This window comes from Ranitomeya imitator, chromosome 1, assembly GCF_032444005.1.
Source record: "Ranitomeya imitator isolate aRanImi1 chromosome 1, aRanImi1.pri, whole genome shotgun sequence".
In the NCBI taxonomy this organism is placed as follows: domain Eukaryota; kingdom Metazoa; phylum Chordata; class Amphibia; order Anura; family Dendrobatidae; genus Ranitomeya; species Ranitomeya imitator.
Window position 1 is genome coordinate 523368179 of NC_091282.1, and position 18754 is coordinate 523386932.

At 43.9% G+C, this 18754-nt stretch overlaps 1 protein-coding gene across 2 annotated transcripts in view; it reads right to left on the reverse strand.

Annotated features, from left to right (window-relative positions):
- ECPAS (Ecm29 proteasome adaptor and scaffold) overlaps positions 1-18754 on the reverse strand; it is a 290433-nt gene that overhangs the window by 66749 nt on the left and 204930 nt on the right. The window contains exons 48-49 of one of the 2 annotated variants that reach the window (XM_069766926.1): positions 18583-18654; positions 2701-2870 (exon numbers count right to left, since the gene is read on the reverse strand). In XM_069766926.1, coding sequence (XP_069623027.1) covers positions 2731-2870; positions 18583-18654 — 212 coding nt within the window. In that variant the 3' untranslated portion in view covers positions 2701-2730. Of the gene's footprint in view, positions 1-2605; positions 2871-18582; positions 18655-18754 lie in introns of those variants that run through there. The other variant, XM_069766915.1, reaches the window with a different exon arrangement.

Sequence of the window (18754 nt, forward strand, 5' to 3'; positions counted from 1 at the left end):
TTCCCCCAATAGATCATATAATGTTGTGTATATGAAATAAAGAGTTCAGTTGCTGTGAGGTTACCACTACATGTGGAAGCATAAGCAGGCACTGAGTTTGAACCAGCTTTTGTCTGACTCATTCTTCACTCCGGTACCACTGCTTCTAATCTGATTTGGAATGACTGGTGAAGGAAGGATATTGTCGTGACGACCCCGACAGTAGCAATTTCTTATTTTTTCAACAAATTAACAAAACGTTTTCAGATTCAGATTTAAATGGACTTTGAGGGGCCTATATATTGGAAACTCCCCAAAAGTGATACCATTTTAACAACCGCACTCCTCATATACTTGAAAACTGTTGTCAGGAAATGTTTTACCCTTCACGTGCTACACAAAAAATAATTCAGTGGAATGAAAAAAAAAATTGAAAATTTAACCTCTAGAATGTTGCTTTAATCCCAATATTTTCACTTTTGCAAGAAGGAACACTAAAAAGAGCTCAGAACAGAAAGAGCACCATGTGAATTTTGAAACACAAATTTGCTGATATAGATTGCGGGCAACATGTTACATTTTCATGGTCCCTAAGGTGCCGAAACAGCAGAATCCCCCCACGTGACCCTATTTTGGAAACAACACCCCTCAAGGATTTTATCCAGGACTATAGTGAAGTTTTTGAACCCATGTACTACACAGAATTTGATAAAATTCAGTCATATTGAATATGTTGTCATTAGTGTTGAGTGCAAGCGCTCGCTACTCGAGTTTGCATTGGGTGTCGGGTACGCACCGAGTATTGTGGGTACTCGGGTGACATGCTTGAATCCCCGCCCTCGTGTTTGGCTGATGTTATACAGCCAAAAAACATGCGGGAATTGCCTGTGTATGGCAGCAATCCCCGCATGTTTTTTTTGTTGTCTAACAGCTGTAAGAACCTTTGGGTAGGAAGGGAGCGAAAAATGAAAGCGAAAAAACAATAAAAGCTGGGGTCACGAAGGGGTTAATCTAAGGCAGTGTACCCCAAGTCCGGTCCTCAAGAGCCACCAACAGGTCATGTTTTCAGGATTTCATTAGTATTGCACAGGCGATAATTGCATCACCTGGGCAGGTAAGCATTCAATCACCTGGGCCATACTAAGAAAATCCTGAAAACATGACCTGTTGGTGGCTCTTGAGGACCGGAGTTGGGGAACACTGATCTAAGGGGATGACATATGGGAGGGGGGTGATTTATTAATTATTGGCTTTTAATCACTGTGATAGTGTCTATTCTAGTAATCAAGTCAGGAAGCAATAGGAAAATTCCCTGCTGTTGCCGGCTGGCAGATCCCGGCGGGCGTACTGCACATGCGCTCACCATTATTTTTCAGGAAGAGGATGTGGAGGGCTGGTGTAGGAGGGCCCAGGGGATGGTGAAGGTCCTGGTCTTATTCTCCAGGTTCTCATCCACCCCCAGTAGCTAAAATCCCAGAGATTTTCAGGCTCTGGGTGGCGCTACACCCTTATCCCCGATCGCCGTTTTAGGTTCATTGGAGCCAAAGGCTTTTGAGAGTAAGTGAAATTTTGTCAAAGTCTGGACATTTTTTGGAATATATATATTTTTTTACAGGGCCATAATGATGTTCACTAACAATTTAAGGTATTAGGCTAGGTACATACTGCATTTGTACCCATTGTCGGGCGTACACACTCAGAAAGTACTTAAGTGCTTAACAATGGCCACTGTCAGTACGGATGCCGAGGCATCTGTCTTCCATAAGGTAACAATATAAAGCAAATGCATAGGAAAGACCAGTCTTGCTGCACTTTCCTATATAGTTAAATAGACCTGATTCAGACATATACCGACCAGACAGAGGCTGAAAGAACACACTTTTGGCCTGACTCTGACCAATGGCAGTCTATAGTAACACTATACAGCGTGATTTATTCGCTACTTTAATGGAAAATAGCTGTAACTTCTAAAGGAGACAATATATTTTACTGAAATATAGACTGTGGTTCATGGGAAACTGACGTTTTAAAGCAGGTGTTGAAAATGTCCACCGTTCGCATCCAAGCACGCCTGCACATGCCGTTCTATATTGTTGAATGCACAGGGTGAATGGGGTCATAGCCTGAATTTCTCGCTGTATGTTCTCTTGGAGGGGGCCTGTAATGTTCGTGGCTTGTTACTGCACACTCGACCCCTCAAATGACCCCAAAGGAAAGAAAATACGGCAATAGCTAATTCTTTTCTCTTGATTGAGCTCTTTGAATTCCTGAACTACAGTAAGAGTGAATCACCCTGTAGTAGAAATCGGGAAAGCTCTAGAATCACTCTGTAGGTAAGTGCGAAATGCAGTGTGCACCTTGCCTGAATCAGTTATATATTGCTAAACAGAGGAAAGAACAACAAAAATATTATCAGAGAATGGCGGATAAACACAGTTATGTGTTTTAATAATTTAGAAATAATCAGTTGACCAATTAAGAGTTTTTTTTTTTAAAAAACAGACTTTAGTTTGTTACTGTAGTACATAGGGGCCCTCATAAAATGCTCATGTAAACCTGCAGCTGTCTATACACATGTGCTTACCCATTATTGTGATCTATAAAATGCAGAAAATGTACAAGCAAATAAATGTCATGGAAAGATTTATTTTAGGCGTGGAATGATGCATGCTACATCGCAAATGTAATCTTGTGTTGAATTTATCTCAAAATCCACGAAGCAAGTTGCACAGGTAACCATTTTTATACATATTAATTTAAGTTCCCCAACTTTTTCTTCAGCAACAATCCTTTCTCTCTCAGGTCTGGTCTGCCGTCGAGTTCCATAGTAGATAAAGATGTGATGAGCAGGTTTCTGTTGTCTCTTGTAAGGCTTTCCCATTGTTCTGAATCTGGAAAAATAAGGATACAACCAACAAGATTAAACAAAGAATAAAAAGCGTTTGCTTTTGGGCTGTAATAAAGATGGCGTCATATCATGAGCTATAAATTAAAATAGACCTGATGGGGGCGTGGCTATGGAGTGAGCGAGGAAGGACGCATATTGAGAGAGCTCCTAGAATCCTGTATACATCCTGCATATAAGACCCCTTCTAAATACACAATTTGCCTCTGCTGAGGCTCCTGGAGACCTGGAGGCTGCCGACCCCTGGAAGGGACCACAACAGTGACTGGAAGGAGCCGGAGGAGAGAATATACCTAGCGGAGCGGTGAGCTCCACGTGTGACGGCGGCCATTTTCCTGGGAGGACGCTCTGCGGGCAGACGGCGCGAGGCTGTCTGCGGCTGTGGCTGGAACCCCCCTTAGTCCCCGGACGGTACCTGGCACCTGCGGGTGAGAGCTGCGGGACCCGGGCCCGACGGAGGGACAGAGAGGCTTGCGTTGGCGGCGGCGGCTGTATGGGCGGCAGTCACTACTGAAGCGCGCGCTCCTGCAGTAGGAGGTGCGGTGCGGCTCATTGTCACCGCAGCGTGGCTGGGAAGTGAGCGCTTAACCTGCTATACACATACTAAGGGGAACCGTGGTGAGTGCTCTGAAAGACTGAGCCCCACGCTCCCCTATTAATCACAGCACAGTCGGCTGCACTTCTATTGGGCCTCCCCTCTGCTGCCGTCGCTGCAAAAGAACTTTCCCTGTAACAGGGGTTTCCACCATATTGGCAGCCTGTGCCCCCTTATTATATAGCAGTACACCTCCTGACTATAGGGGTGCCCAGCCGGGATACACGTCACACACAACCTTGGTGTGACCATATAATCATTCTGCAGATCTAACTTTATTACTTTGTTGGGCCACACAATTATTAACCATGCACCGTCCAAAGAATACAACTGCAGCTGACAGGCTAAAGGAATTCGCTAGAAGTGATACCTCAGATGGTGCAAGATCTCTTAGAAATAGTTCCTCACAAGCTCAGCGGGGGAAAATCCGTCTCTCTGATAGTGTTGATGAGAGTGAGCAAGATGATTTGACTCTTAAACAAGCATCTGAGCAATTAATGCAAGCTATATCTCTAACTAGGACATCTCTTTCTGAAAAAAATAGAAGATGTACACACGGAGGTGGGGCGCCTAAGACAAGACATGCAGACCATGAAGGGACGTATAACAGAAGTTGAAACAAGGGTGTCTCAGGTGGAGGACACTACTAAACCTATGGAGGCAAAACTAGCGAAAGTTGCTGGGTCCATAAATGCCTGGAAACAAAAGGCAGACGATTTGGAAAACAGACTGCGTCGAAACAATATTCGCATTATTGGTCTGCCGGAGCGCTCAGAAGGCCAGCAACCTGAAAAATTCCTGGAAGACTGGCTCAAATCCTCTTTGGGAGACACATTCTCCCCAACGTTCTCGGTGGAAAGAGCCCATAGAGTCCCTACGAGATCCCTTCCTCCTGGGACCCCACCCAGACCGTTCCTGGCACGCATCCTTAACTGCAAGGACAGAGATGCTATTCTGCGACTGGCGCGACAAAAGAGTCCCATCAAGTTTAATGGTGCTACAATCTCGATTTTCCCAGACTTCTCCGTCGAACTTCAGAAACAGCGGGCAAGATTTATGGATGCCAAAAAACAACTCAGAGATAAGAATATCATCTACTCCATGATCTATCCAGCACGTCTCCGGGTGGTCTGCAATGGTTCCTCCTTATTCTTCAATGACCCATCGGAGGCAGAGGACTGGCTGCGATCCCGTGGGAAGTCTAATGCAACGGAACCCTGAAAAGTTTCCGACCAACTAATGTCTCTTTAAATTTCTGAAATTGGAGCTCTCTCTGCGAGCGTTCCAAAACACCAACAATACCGGACGCTGGAGTCAGCGGGGGTATCCCCAGGTTTATCTGAGGATGGGAGCGATAAACAATGCTCCTGGTTTGTTCAGTTCTTGTTAAGTTTTCTTTTTTTGTTAAGTTTAACTAGCCCTAATGAGTATTTAGGTAAAAGTCGCCTCCAGAGCTGTTATGGTTATCTATGCGTAATCTGTAGACCTCTCTTGACCATCATTGTATGCCATAGATTAAGGAATGAATATGGAGTCTAAATTGATATGTATGACCTGGAATATACGGGGTATTAAATAACCCCGAAAGAAAATTAAAGTGTTCTCCCAGATCAGACGATATCATCCTCATATTGTGGCCCTGGTAGAAACGCATTTAACTAGAGATACAGCCAGAAGCGTACAGAAACCCTGGGTACAATGGCATGTTCATGCGTTCCATACCAGCTACTCGAGAGGGGTATCACTGTTAATACACAGAGATGTTCGATGGGAGGCCCGGACGATTCGGCGGGACACAGAGGGGCGTTTTGTTTTTGTTCATGCATTAATTAATTCCCGTGAATATGTTATATTGTGCATTTACAACCCCCCTCCAGCTAATATTTCAGTACTTAAGATGGCAATGAGTTTTGCTTTAAATTACCCAGACGCACGTGTTATCTGTATGGGTGACTTTAACTTGGTCATGGATAGTGGTCTGGATAGGTTGAGACTGGGAGATGGGTCGTCTGGGGAACCTCTGTCTTTGTCTTCTTCGTTGGCCCCGACTCAGCTGGCACTGTTCATAGAAAATAGTGGCTGGGTGGACCTGTGGAGGATACATCACCCTGGGGAAAAAGGATATACCTGCCACTCATCTACTAAAGGTTCCCTGTCCCGTATAGACTATATTTTTGGGTCTGTCGGCTTAGTGCAATGGGTAAGCGGTATAGAACATGGTAATAGAGGAATTTCGGACCACAGTCCAATCGTTCTCACGCTTACATTTGGGAAACTGACTAACGGTAGAATATGGAAGTTGAACCCCTTTTGGCTTAAACTAATAGATTCAAGTGATAGAACAGTTGACCAGTTGAATTGTTACACTCGATCTCACCCAGAACCTCAGGATATTAATTTATTTTGGGACGCCCTTAAGGCGTACCTAAGGGGCTGTTTGTCCTCTACGATTTCTTATGTTAAAAGGGTGACATCGAGGGACGACGATGAGATTGAGCAACGCTTGAAAGATGCTGAGGCCGCATATACAGCCAGTCAAACTAACAACAATAAGGTTGAGTGGTTAACCCTGCAAAGATTATATGCCCAACACCTGGACACTAAATCCAAACGTAAGCTGTTTTTTACGCGACAATCATATTTTGAAGTGGGGAATCAGGCGGGGAAATTTCTAGCTTTCCTGGTACGTCAACACAACACGTCTAATATGGTAATACAACTTCGCTCGCCAGATGGCTCGTTGAACACCACCACCGAGGAAATACTTCAGTGCTTTTATAACTATTATAAAGGGTTATACGAGTCCAAGAGCGATTTCAGTGTTTCAGATTGTTTAGAATATTTATCCGATATAGAATTCCCTACACTGAATTCCACCCAGCAGGCCTTTATGGACGCTGAATTTACCCTAGAAGAAATAGAGCAAGCTATAATGGATATGGCCTCTGGGAAGGCCCCCGGGCCAGATGGCTTTCCAGTTGAATTGTATAGGAAATACCGAGAAGTACTAGCTCCACTTTTATTGCAAGTATTCAGAGAGATATGGAGAGGGGGATGTCTGCCCGATACTTTTTATGAGGCACATATTATTGTACTCAGAAAGGAGGGGAAAGATCCATTAGAGTGCGGGTCCTATCGCCCCATATCGTTAGTAAATGTAGACTATAAGATTTTTACTAAAATTTTAGCCACTAGGCTGAATTCTATTATACTGGATATTATACACCCGGATCAAACTGGCTTTATGCCTGGTAAGAGTACCTCTATAAATATCAGGCGGGTTCAATCAATAATCCAATACAGTTCTTTGTTACCTGATAATAACTGGGCGTTGGCGTCGCTGGACGCAGCTAAGGCGTTCGACTCTCTTGAATGGCCCTTTTTGTCTGCTTGTCTGCAGAAATATGGTTTCGGGGCTAAATTCCTGAATTGGGTTAATATATTATACATGAAATGAAAGGCCCGCATAATAGTAAATGGCTCCATCTCTGAGCCCTTTTTATTATATAGGGGAACCCGTCAAGGGTGTCCCCTTTCCCCAGCCCTATTTGCTCTAGCAATAGAGGCATTGGCAATACGCCTCCGATCTTCCCGGTATTGAGGGTATAAAAATAGCGGATCGCATTGATACCATTGGTTTATACGCTGATGACATGATAGTATTCATGGATAACACGGAAGAGACGTTACCGAGGGTGATTACTACCATAGATAGATTTAGTGGGTTCTCGGGCCTATATATTAACTGGGATAAATCTGCTCTAATGCCTCTCTCTCAGTCCCCAGCATCTAATCTCAATACTCTTTCCTCGTTGCCCATAGTATCTAACTTTAAATACTTATTATTATTATTATTATTATTATTTATTGTTATAGCGCCATTTATTCCATGGCGCTTTACATGTGAGGAGGGGTATACATAATGAAAACAAGTACAATAATTTTAAACAATACAAGTCATAACTGGTACAGGAGGAATGAGGACCCTGCCCGCGAGGGCTCACAATCTACAAGGGATGGGTGAGAATACAGTAGGTGAGGGTAGAGATGGTCATGCAGCGGTTTGGTCGATCGGTGGTAGCTGCAGGTTGTAGGCTTGTCTGAAGAGGTGGGTCTTCAGGTTCTTTTTGAAGGTTTCGATGGTAGGCGAGAGTCTGATGTGTTGTGGTAGAGGGTTCCAGAGTAGGGGTGATACGCGAGAGAAATCTTGTATACGATTGTGGGAAGAGGAGATAAGAGGGGAGTAGAGTAGGAGATCTTGTGAGGATCGGAGGTTGCAGGTAGGTAAGTACCGGGAGACGAGGTCACAGATGTATGGAGGAGACAGGTTGTGGATGGCTTTGTACGTCATGGTTAGGGTTTTGTAGTGGAGTCTCTGGGCAATGGGGAGCCAGTGAAGGGATTGACAGAGGGGAGAGGCCGGGGAATAGCGGGGGGACAGGTGGATTAGTCGGGCAGCAGAGTTTAGAATAGATTGGAGGGGTGCGAGAGGTTAGCGGGGAGGCCACAGAGCAGGAGATTGCAGTAGTCAAGGTGAGAGATGATGAGGGCATGGACTAGGGTTTTTGCAGATTCATGGTTGAGGAATGAACGGATTCGTGAAATATTTTTGAGTTGCAGTCGGCAGGAAGTGGAAAGGGCTTGGATATGTGGTTTGAAGGAGAGATCAGCGTCAAGGATTACCCCGAGGCAGCGAGCTTGTGGGACTGGGGAGAGTGGGCAGCCATTTACTGTAATGGATAGGTTCGTTGGGGGGGTCGCGTGAGATGGGGGAAAGATGATGAATTCTGTTTTGTCCATGTTAAGTTTCAGAAATCTAGCGGAGAAGAAGGATGAAATAGTGGACAGACATTGAGGGATTCTGGTTAGAAGGGAGGTGATATCTGGTCCAGAGATGTAGATCTGTGTGTCGTCAGCATAGAGGTGATACTGAAAGCCATGAGATTCTATGAGCTGTCCCAGGCCAAAGGTGTAAATGGAGAAGAGCAAGGGCCCAAGGACTGAACCTTGTGGGACTCCGACAGATAGAGGGCGAGGTGAGGAGGTGGTGTGTGAGTGGGAGACGCTGAATGTCCGGTCTGTTAGGTATGATGAGATCCAGGATAGGGCCAAGTCTGCGATGCCAAGGGATGAGAGGGTTTGTAATAATAGGGAATGGTCCACTGTGTCAAAGGCAGCCGACAGGTCGAGGAGGAGGAGGACAGAGTAGTGTCGCTTGCTCTTGGCGGTTAAGAGGTCATTGGTGACTTTAGTTAGGGCAGTTTAAGTGGAATGGTGTGACCGGAAGCCAGATTGTAGGCGGTCAAAGAGGGAGCAGGAAGAGAGATGGGAGGACAGTTCAAGGTAGACGTGTTGTTCCAGTAGTTTGGAGGCATAGGGGAGAAGTGATATAGGGCGATAGCTAGATACAGAGGATGGGTCAAGAGAGGGCTTTTTGAGGATTGGTGTGATGGAGGCATGTTTAAAGCTTGAGGGGAAAACACCAGTTGTTAGAGATAAGTTGAAGAGATGGGTTAGGGTTGGGATGAAGATTGTGGTGAGGTTTGGGATGAGGTGGGATGGGAGCGGGTCAAGTGCACAGGTGGTGAGATGTGATCTTGAGAGTAGAGTGGAGAGTTGATCTTCTGTAATGGTGGAGAAGTTGGTTTTGGAGGTGGAGGGCTGGGAAATCGGGAGGAAGAGCTCTGGGGGTTGTTGACCAAAACTGTCTCTAATGCTATCAATCTTCTGCTTGAAAAATGAGGCAAAGTCTTCAGCAGAGATAAGTGGGGAGGGAGGAGGTGCTGGGGGACGGAGGAGAGAATTAAAGGTGTTGAATAACTGTTTAGGGTTGTGAGAGAGGGAGGATATGAGAGATGAGAAGTAGGTTTGTTTAGCTGTGGCAAGTGTGGTCTTGAAAGTAGTGAGGGACTGTTTGAATGCGATGAAGTGCTCGTTAGAGTGGGATCTTTTCCATCTGCGCTCAGCAGCCCTGGAAGCTCGCCTAAGTTCTTTGGTCAGGCTGGTGTGCCAGGGCTGTCTGTTGATTTTGCGAGCTTTGGTATGTGTAAGTGGGGCAGCAGATTCCAAAGCTACAGCTATTGTGGTATTATATAGAGCAGCAGCGTCATCCGCATTGTGTATGGAGCTTATGCCTGTGAGGGGGAGGAGGGATTCAGAGAATGAATGTAGGTCAAGATGTTTAATATTTCTGCGAGGGTGTGTAAGTTTGTGGGGTGGGGATTGTAGACATAGAGTGGAGAGAGATGAGAATGTGAGAAAGTTGTGGTCAGAGAGTGGAAGAGGTGAGTTAGAGAGGTTAGATATAGAGCAGAGGCGGGTGAAGATGAGGTCCAGTGTGTGACCGTCTTTGTGAGTGGCTGCAGAAGACCATTGAGTGAGGCCGAAGGAGGAAGTGAGAGATAGAAGTTTAGTGGCAGCTGAGAGGGAAGTGTCAATGGGTATGTTGAAGTCGCCCATGATGATAGTGGGGATGTCCGCAGAAAGGAAATGAAGTAGCCAGGTGGTGAAGTGGTCAAAGAAGATGGTGGCTGGCCCTGGGGGGCGGTAAATGACAGCCAGTTGGAGGTTGGTGGGGGAATAGATGCGCATAGAGTGCACCTCAAAGGAAGGGAGGGTAAAAGAGGGTGGCAGTGGGATTGGGGTGAAGGAGCAGTTATCTGACAGGAGAAAACCAACTCCTCCGCCATGTTTGCTGCTGGGGCGGGGTGTGTGGGAAAGGTGGAAGCCACCGTAAGAGAGTGCAGCAGGGGAGACTGAGTCAGAGGGGGTGAGCCAGGTTTCGGTGATGGCGAGGAAGGAAAGTTTGGTAGTAACAAAGAGATCATGGATGTAGGAGAGCTTGTTGCAGACAGAGCGAGCGTTCCACAGAGCTCCCGTTAGTGGGACTGGGGAAGCGGGGGCTGGGTGAATGGGTATAAGGTTAGAGAGGTTACGGAAGTTTGTGCTAGAGCGTGGATGGGAGGTAGAAATGATTGTGGGAATATGGTGAGGAGGACCAGGATTTGGAGAGATATCACCAGCAGTAAGAAGGAGCAGAGAAAGTGTTAGCAGGTGGGAGCAGGAGAGGGCGTGAGGGGGCTGTCTGTGCTTGGAGACAGGAGATTGTATGTTAAGGAACAGTTCTAAGGAGGAGGTGAGATGGATGGGGAGGATTGAAGAGATGAACAGTTCCTTACTTTGTGTAGGGATCAGGGGAGGTAGCAGAAAGTGAAGGATTATAGGGGTGAAAGTGAAAACAAACAGAAACATTCTTTTCAAAGACTGTGGCCAGTTACCTTCAGTTCCCTTCAGGTTCAAATACTTGGGTATATATATGTCTCAACATAGCGGGTCGGACTTACAGCTCAATATTCTCCCTCTGCTGGATTACGCTAAATTGAAATTTGCGTCCTGGAGCAAGATTCCACTATCTGTGGCAGGTCGTATTAACCTCATTAAAATGATATTGCTCCCTAAATTTAACTATTGTCTCCAACATAGTGCAGTAACTGTGCCGAAGTTCTTCTTCACCAACTTAAACTCTCAGGTTGCTTCGTTTATATGGGGAAAAAGCAGGCCTAAGCTTAAATTAACTACTTTGCAGAGATCTAAGCAGGGGGGAGGAGCGGCATTGCCTGATTTTTTTCTATACTATCTGGCAGGACAGGCGAGAGCACTAAGTAAATGGATGCCTCATAACTACCTCCCTAATTCTGAGAGTCATCTGGTTAGTTCTGTTAGCGCTAAATGTCCATTGGGCCTTTTGGAGTCGGGGAAAATAAACGCTCCCCGCATGTTACCTATGCTCCGACTGGCACGATCAGCCTGGAGGCAGATTAAAAAAGTTATTGGATTTGGAGATATTATTGCTGAAATGCCTTTATGGGACAATGGTTATTTCCCCATGTTGATAGATCATCCATCTGCAGGTTTTTGGATTTCCAACGGGGTTTTCTCGGTGGGGGATTTATACGATCAGGGGTTCTTTATGTCTTTTGAACAGTTGCAGGCTAAATATGCTTTTCCAAGATCTCAGTTTTTCCGCTATCTGCAACTTAGAACAGCTATTCAGTCATATATTAGAAATGTGGGAGCAAATCGCAACATCTCATCTTTGCCACTGATAGGCATTCTTAAATCACAGGGACCTCAAGGTCTTATTTCATCTTTGTACACATATCTGTTGTCAATGGGAGCGAATTCGGCCATAGACTTGGTTAAGAGCAAATGGGAGGGACTTATCTCCGATATGCAGAGTGAAGCGTGGGAGGACGTTCTTGACTCTCCCCTTAACCCCTTTACCCCCAAGGGTGGTTTGCACGTTAATGACCAGGCCAATTTTTACAATTCTGACCACTGTCCCTTTATGAGGTTATAACTCCGAAACGCTTCAACGGATCCTAGTGATTCTGACATTGTTTTCTCGTGACATATTGTACTTCATGATAGTGGTAAAATTTCTTTGATAGTACCTGCGTTTATTTGTGAAAAAAACGGAAATTTGGCGAAAATTTTGAAAATTTCGCAATTTTCAAACTTTGAATTTTTATGCAATTAAATCACAGAGATATGTCATACAAAATACTTAATAAGTAACATTTCCCACATGTCTCCTTTACATCAGCATAATTTTGGAACCAATTTTTTTTTTTGTTAGGGAGTTATAAGGGTTAAAAGTTGACCAGCAATTTCTCATTTTTACAACACCATTTTTTTTTAGGGACCACGTCTCATTTGAAGTCATTTTGAGGGGTCTATATGATAGAAAATGCCCAAGTGTGACACCATTCTAAAAACTGCACCCCTCAAGGTGCTCAAAACCACATTCAAGAAGTTTATTAACCCTTCAGGTGTTTAATAGGAATTTTTGGAATGTTTAAATAAAAATGAACATTTAACTTTTTTACACAAAAAATTTACTTCAGCTCCAATTTGTTTTATTTTACCAAGGGTAACAGGAGAAATTGGACCCAAAAAGTTGTTGTCCAATTTGTCCTGAGTACGCTGATACCCCATATGTGGCAGTAAACCACTGTTTGGGCGCATGGGAGAGCTCGGAAGGGAAGGAGCGCAGTTTGACTTTTCAATGCAAAATTGACAGAAATTGAGATGGGACGCCATGTTGCGTTTGGAGAGCCACTGATGTGCCTAAACATTGAAAGCCCCACAAGTGACACCATTTTGGAAAGTAGACCCCCTAAGGAACTTATCTAGAGGTGTGGTGAGCACTTTGACCCACCAAGTGCTTCACAGAAGTTTATAATGCAGAACCGTAAAAATAAAAAATCATATTTTTTCACAAAAATTATATTTTTGCCCCCAATTTTTTATTTTTCCAAGGGTAAGAGAAGAAATTGGACCTCAAAAGTTGTTGTCCAATTTGTCCTGAGTACGCTGATACCCCATATGTGGCAGTAAACCACTGTTTGGGCGCATGGGAGAGCTCGGAAGGGAAGGAGCGCAGTTTGACTTTTCAATGCAAAATTGACAGAAATTGAGATGGGACGCCATGTTGCGTTTGGAGAGCCACTGATGTGCCTAAACATTGAAACCCCCCACAAGTGACACCATTTTGGAAAGTAGACCCCCTAAGGAACTTATCTAGAGGTGTGGTGAGCACTTTGACCCACCAAGTGCTTCACAGAAGTTTATAATGCAGAACCGTAAAAATAAAAAATCATATTTTTTCACAAAAATTATATTTTTGCCCCCAATTTTTTATTTTTCCAAGGGTAAGAGAAGAAATTGGACCTCAAAAGATGTTGTCCAATTTGTCCCGAGTACGCTGATACCCCATATGTGGCAGTAAACCACTGTTTGGGCGCATGGGAGAGCTCGGAAGGGAAGGAGCGCCGTTTGACTTTTCAATGCAAAATTGACAGGAATTGAGATGGGACGCCATGTTGCGTTTGGAGAGCCACTGATGTGCCTAAACATTGAAACCCCCCACAAGTGACACCATTTTGGAAAGTAGACCCCCTAAGGAACTTATCTGGATGTGTGGTGAGCACTTTGACCCACCAAGGGCTTCACAGAAGTTTATAATGCAGAGCCATAAAAATAAAAGAAAATTTTTTTCCCACAAAAATTATTTTTTAGCCCCCAGTTTTGTATTTTCCCTAGGGTAACAGGAGAAATTGGACCCCAAAAGTTGTTGTCCAATTTGTCCTGAGTACGCTGATACCCCATATGTGGGGGGGAACCACCGTTTGAGCGCATGGGAGGGTTCGGAAGGGAAGGAGCGCCATTTGGAATGCAGACTTAGATGGAATGGTCTGCAGGCGTCACATTGCGTTTGCAGAGCCCCTAATGTACCTAAACAGTAGAAACCCCCCACAAGTGACACCATTTTGGAAAGTAGACCCCCTAAGGAACTCATCTTGATGTGTTGTGAGAGCTTTGAACCCCCAAGTATTTCACTACAGTTTATAACGCAGAGCCATGCAAATAAAAAATATTTTTTTTTCCACAAAAATTATATTTCAGCCCCCAGTTTTGTATTTTTCCAAGGTTAGCAGGAGAAATTGGACCCTAAATGTTGTTGTCCAATTTGTCCTGAGTACGCTGATACCCGATATGTGGGGGGGAACCACCGTTTGGGCGCATGGGAGGGCTCGGAAGGGAAGGAGCATCATTTGGAATGCAGACTTAGATGGATTGGTCTGCAGGCGTCACATTGCGTTTGCAGAGCCCCTAATGTACCTAAACAGTAGAAACCCCCCACAAGTGACCCCATATTGGAAACTAGACCCCTCAATGAACTTATCTAGATGTGTTGTGAGAACTTTGAACCCCCAAGTGTTTCACTACAGTTTATAACGCAGAGCCGTGAAAATAAAAAATCTTTTTGTTTTCCCACAAAAATTATTTTTTAGCCCCCAGTTTTGTATTTTCCCAAGGGTAACAGGAGAAATTGGTCCACAAAAGTTGTTGTCCAATTTGTCCTGAGTACGCTGATACCCCATATGTTGGGGTAAACCCCTGTTTGGGCACACAGGAGAGCTCGGAAGGGAAGGAGCACTGTTTTACTTTTTCAACGCAGAATTGGCTGGAATTGAGATCGGACGCCATGTCGTGTTTGGAGAGCCCCTGATGTGCCGAAACAGTGGAAACCCCCCAATTATAACTGAAACCCTAATCTAAACACACCCCTAACCCTAATTCCAACGGTAACCCTAACCACACCTCTAACCCTGACACACCCCTAACCCTAATCCCAACCCTATTCCCAACTGTAAATGTAATCTAAACCCTAACCCTAACTTTAGCCCCAACCCTAACTGTAGCCCCAACCCTAACCCTAACCCTAGCCCTAGCCCTAACCCTAGCCCTAACCCTAGCCCTAGCCCTAGCCCTAGCCCTAACCCTAGCCCTAGCCCTAACCCTAGCCCTAACCCTAGCCCTAACCCTAGCCCTAACCCTAACCCTAGCCCTAGCCCTAACCCTAGCCCTAACCCTAGCCCTAACCCTAGCCCTAATGGGAAAATGGAAATAAATACATTTTTTTTTATTTTTCCCTAACTAAGGGGGTGGTGAAGGGGGGTTTGATTTACTTTTATAGCGAGTTTTTTAGCGGATTTTTATGATTGGCAGCCGTCACACACTGAAAGACCCTTTTTATTGCAAAAAATATTTTTTGCAATACCACATTTTGAGAGCTATAATTTTTCCATATTTTGGTCCACAGAGTCATGTGAGGTCTTGTTTTTTGCGGGAAGAGTTGACGTTTTTATTGAAAACATTTTTGGGCACGTGACATTTTTTTATCGCTTTTTATTCCGATTTTTGTGAGGAAGAATGACCAAAAGCCAGCTATTCATGAATTTCTATTGGGGGAGGCGTTTATACCGTTCCGCGTTTGGTAAAATTGATAAATCAGTTTTATTCTTCGGGTCAGTACGATTACAGCGATACCTCATTTATATCATTTTTTTATGGTTTGGTGCTTTTATACGATAAAAACTATTTTACAGAAAAAATAATTATTTTTGCATCGCTTTATTCTCAGGACTATAACTTTTTTATTTTTTTGCTGATGATGCTGTATGGCGGCTCTTTTTTTGCGGGACAATATGACGCTTTCAGCGGTACCATGGTTATTTATATCTGTCCTTTTGATCGCGTGTTATTCCACTTTTTGTTCGGCGGTATGATAATAAAGCGTTGTTTTTTGCCTCGTTTTTTTTTTTTTTTTTCTTACGGTGTTTACTGAAGGGGTTAACTAGTGGGACAGTTTTATAGGTCGGGTCGTTACGGACGCGGCGATACTAAATATGTGTACTTTTATTGTTTTTTTTTTTTATTTAGATGAAGAAATGTATTTATGGGAATAATATTTTTTTTTTTTTTTCATTATTTTGGAATTTTATTTTTTTTTTTTTTTACACATTTGGAAAAAAATTTTTTTACTTTTTTACTTTGTCCCAGGGGGGGACATCACAGATCAGTGATCTGACAGTTTGCACAGCACTCTGTCAGATCACTGATCTGACATGCAGCGCTGCAGCCTTCACAGTGCCTGCTCTGAGCAGGCTCTGTGAAGCCACCTCCCTCCCTGCAGGACCCGGATCCGCGGCCATCTTGGATCCGGGGCTCGAGCAGGGAGGGAGGTGAGGAGACCCTCGCAGCAACGCAATCACATCGCGTTGCTGCGGGGGGCTCAGGGAAGCCCGCAGGGAGCCCCCTCCCTGCGCGGTGCTTCCCTGCACCGCCGGCACATCGCGATCATCTTTGATCGCGGTGTGCCAGGGGTTAATGTGCCGGGGGCAGTCCGTGACCGCTCCTGGCACATAGTGCCGGATGTCAGCTGCGATAAGCAGCTGACACCCGGCCGCGATCGGCCGCGCTCCCCCCGTGAGCGCGGCCGATCGGCTATGACGTACTATCCCGTCCAGGGTCAGATAAGCCCAGGGCACCTCGACGGGATAGTACGTCTAAGGTCACAGAGGTCCCCGTCAATTAATAACAAGATGACCCAGTTATATATAATTCATCAGTCATATTTGACCCCAGTGAGACTTTTTCGGATGGGTCGATACTCGACGTCGGAATGTCTGCGTTGCCACTCACCAGATGCTGACTTCATACACATGATATGGCAGTGCCCAATTATTTTTCAATATTGGAGGGAGGTAACGTCGTTATTGACCTCACTACTATCAATCCCGGTTCCTCTTGAACCTCTGGTTTGTCTGTTTGGAGTGTGGGATGAGGAGGCTTGGGAACATTATGTTGGGATCTTTTTACGTGAAGTATTATTTTTGGCACGAAAGATGTTAGCGTTGCGGTGGATGGGAGGGTCACCCCCCCACGCTTAGGTCCTGGGTTGAGCTGGTGAACACAATTGTCCCATATGAACGCACACTCTACCAGAATAGGGGTTGCCCGGGTAAATTCAATAAAATCTGGGATAGGTGGAATGCCTCCCATCTCACTTTGTGATCTAACCAATTGATAAGGATACAGTTTATTTGACCTCTTGTTCTGCAGATATTGCGCAATAGAGAGTATAATGATACTGTAATAAGGCGAAGTAGTAGTAGCTTTGGAGGCTTAGTCTAGTTTGGTTTAGTTTGGTTGTAGTTTAGGAACTTTGCATACTGACAGTTCCATAATTTTATGCATATGTCTTCTGTTATATATATACGAATGATTGGTATATGTATGCTCTGATGTCTTTTCCTTTCTTGCGAATGTAACCGTGCAAGTCAATAACAAAGACAAACATTTATACTGTATTTTATTTGTGATTAATAAATAAACGAATTAAAAAAAAAAAAAAATAGACCTGATGGCAAATTATTATAAATGCTGGCCAAGAAGATACAACTTTTCTTTATTTTTTTTCTCTAAATGTGTTTATTAGTGCGTTCCAAGACAATGGTAAAAAGAGATATTCCTCACCACCAAAGAGTGATAGAGGCTCCCCATGTATTAAAGCTGTTGTGGAGAAGACGGTCACGTGAAAGTTTGGGCACCCCTGGTCAAAATCACTGTTATTGTGAACAGTTAAGCAAGATGAAGATTAAATGATCTCTAGAAGGCCTAAAGTTAAAGATTTGTATTTTAGACAAAAAAAATACATATTTTCAGCTTTTACATTTTAAAAATTGCAAAAAGGAAAATGGGCTGACGCAAAAGTTTGGGCACCATACACTGCTTTTTTGAGGTCTAACCACAGATTTTCAATGATGTTCAGATCAGGGGTTTGGGTACCCCAACTCTATAGAGTCTGCTAAATCTTTCTGAAGGTCTTTTGCAGTCAAGCGCGGGGTTCTGATTTCTCTCTCTAGTATTCCTACAAGCAGCTCTCACTGATATTTTGCTTGGTCTTCCAGACATTATCTTGACCTCCACTGTACCTGTTAACTGCTATTTCTTAATTACATTTCGAACTGAGGAAAGGACAACTTGAAAAAGCTTTTCTATCTTCTTATAGCCCTGTCCTGCTTTGTGGGCCTCCACAATTTTCAGGGTGCTAAGCAGCTGCTTAGAAGAATCCATGGCTACTGTTTTTGGCACAAGGTTAAAGGAAGCTGGGTTTTTATAAAGCTGGGAAATTTGCATTATTTGGTCTTTCCTAACGATGATAGTGAACAAGCCATAATCGTAACAGACTAAATAAGGTCTGACACCTTGGTCAAAGTTATCTGAGCACACAAATCTCCAAGGGTTTCCAAACCTTTGCATAGGACCATATTCCTTTTTGTAATTTTTAAAATGTAAAATATGACAACATTTTTTGCCTAAAATAGAAAGGAAAATGTGCCACCTTTCACTGTAAGCCTTTCAGAAATCATTTCATCATCAACTTGCTTAACTATTCACAATGAAAGCAATTTTGACCAAGGGTGTCTAAACTTTTACATGCCACTATAGATATATAAACATATTTGTCTGTTCACAAGTCTGTTTGAGGTGTGTCGGCAATTAGAACACACAGAAAAAACAAGCAAAAATGGATTCTCCCAATATAATCTTTGAAACATTTAAGGTTAGAATTATGTACTCAGATTCCGTAATACTTACTCTTATTATAATATATTACATTTCCAGCTCTTCAACATAATTACTGCTCTTGGTTTATGTTCGGAAAGCACCGTGAGTATTCACATACACTTACCTTCAAGTTTCTGTAGAATTACTTCTATTACCGAGATGGCTTCTTGTCTTACAGATGCATAACTCTTATTTTCTGGCAAATGGAAATACACATATCAGAATACTGCTGATAAAAACAGCAATCAGATATTATTAAAGCAACCAATGTTCATGGCTACCTATTAATATCATTG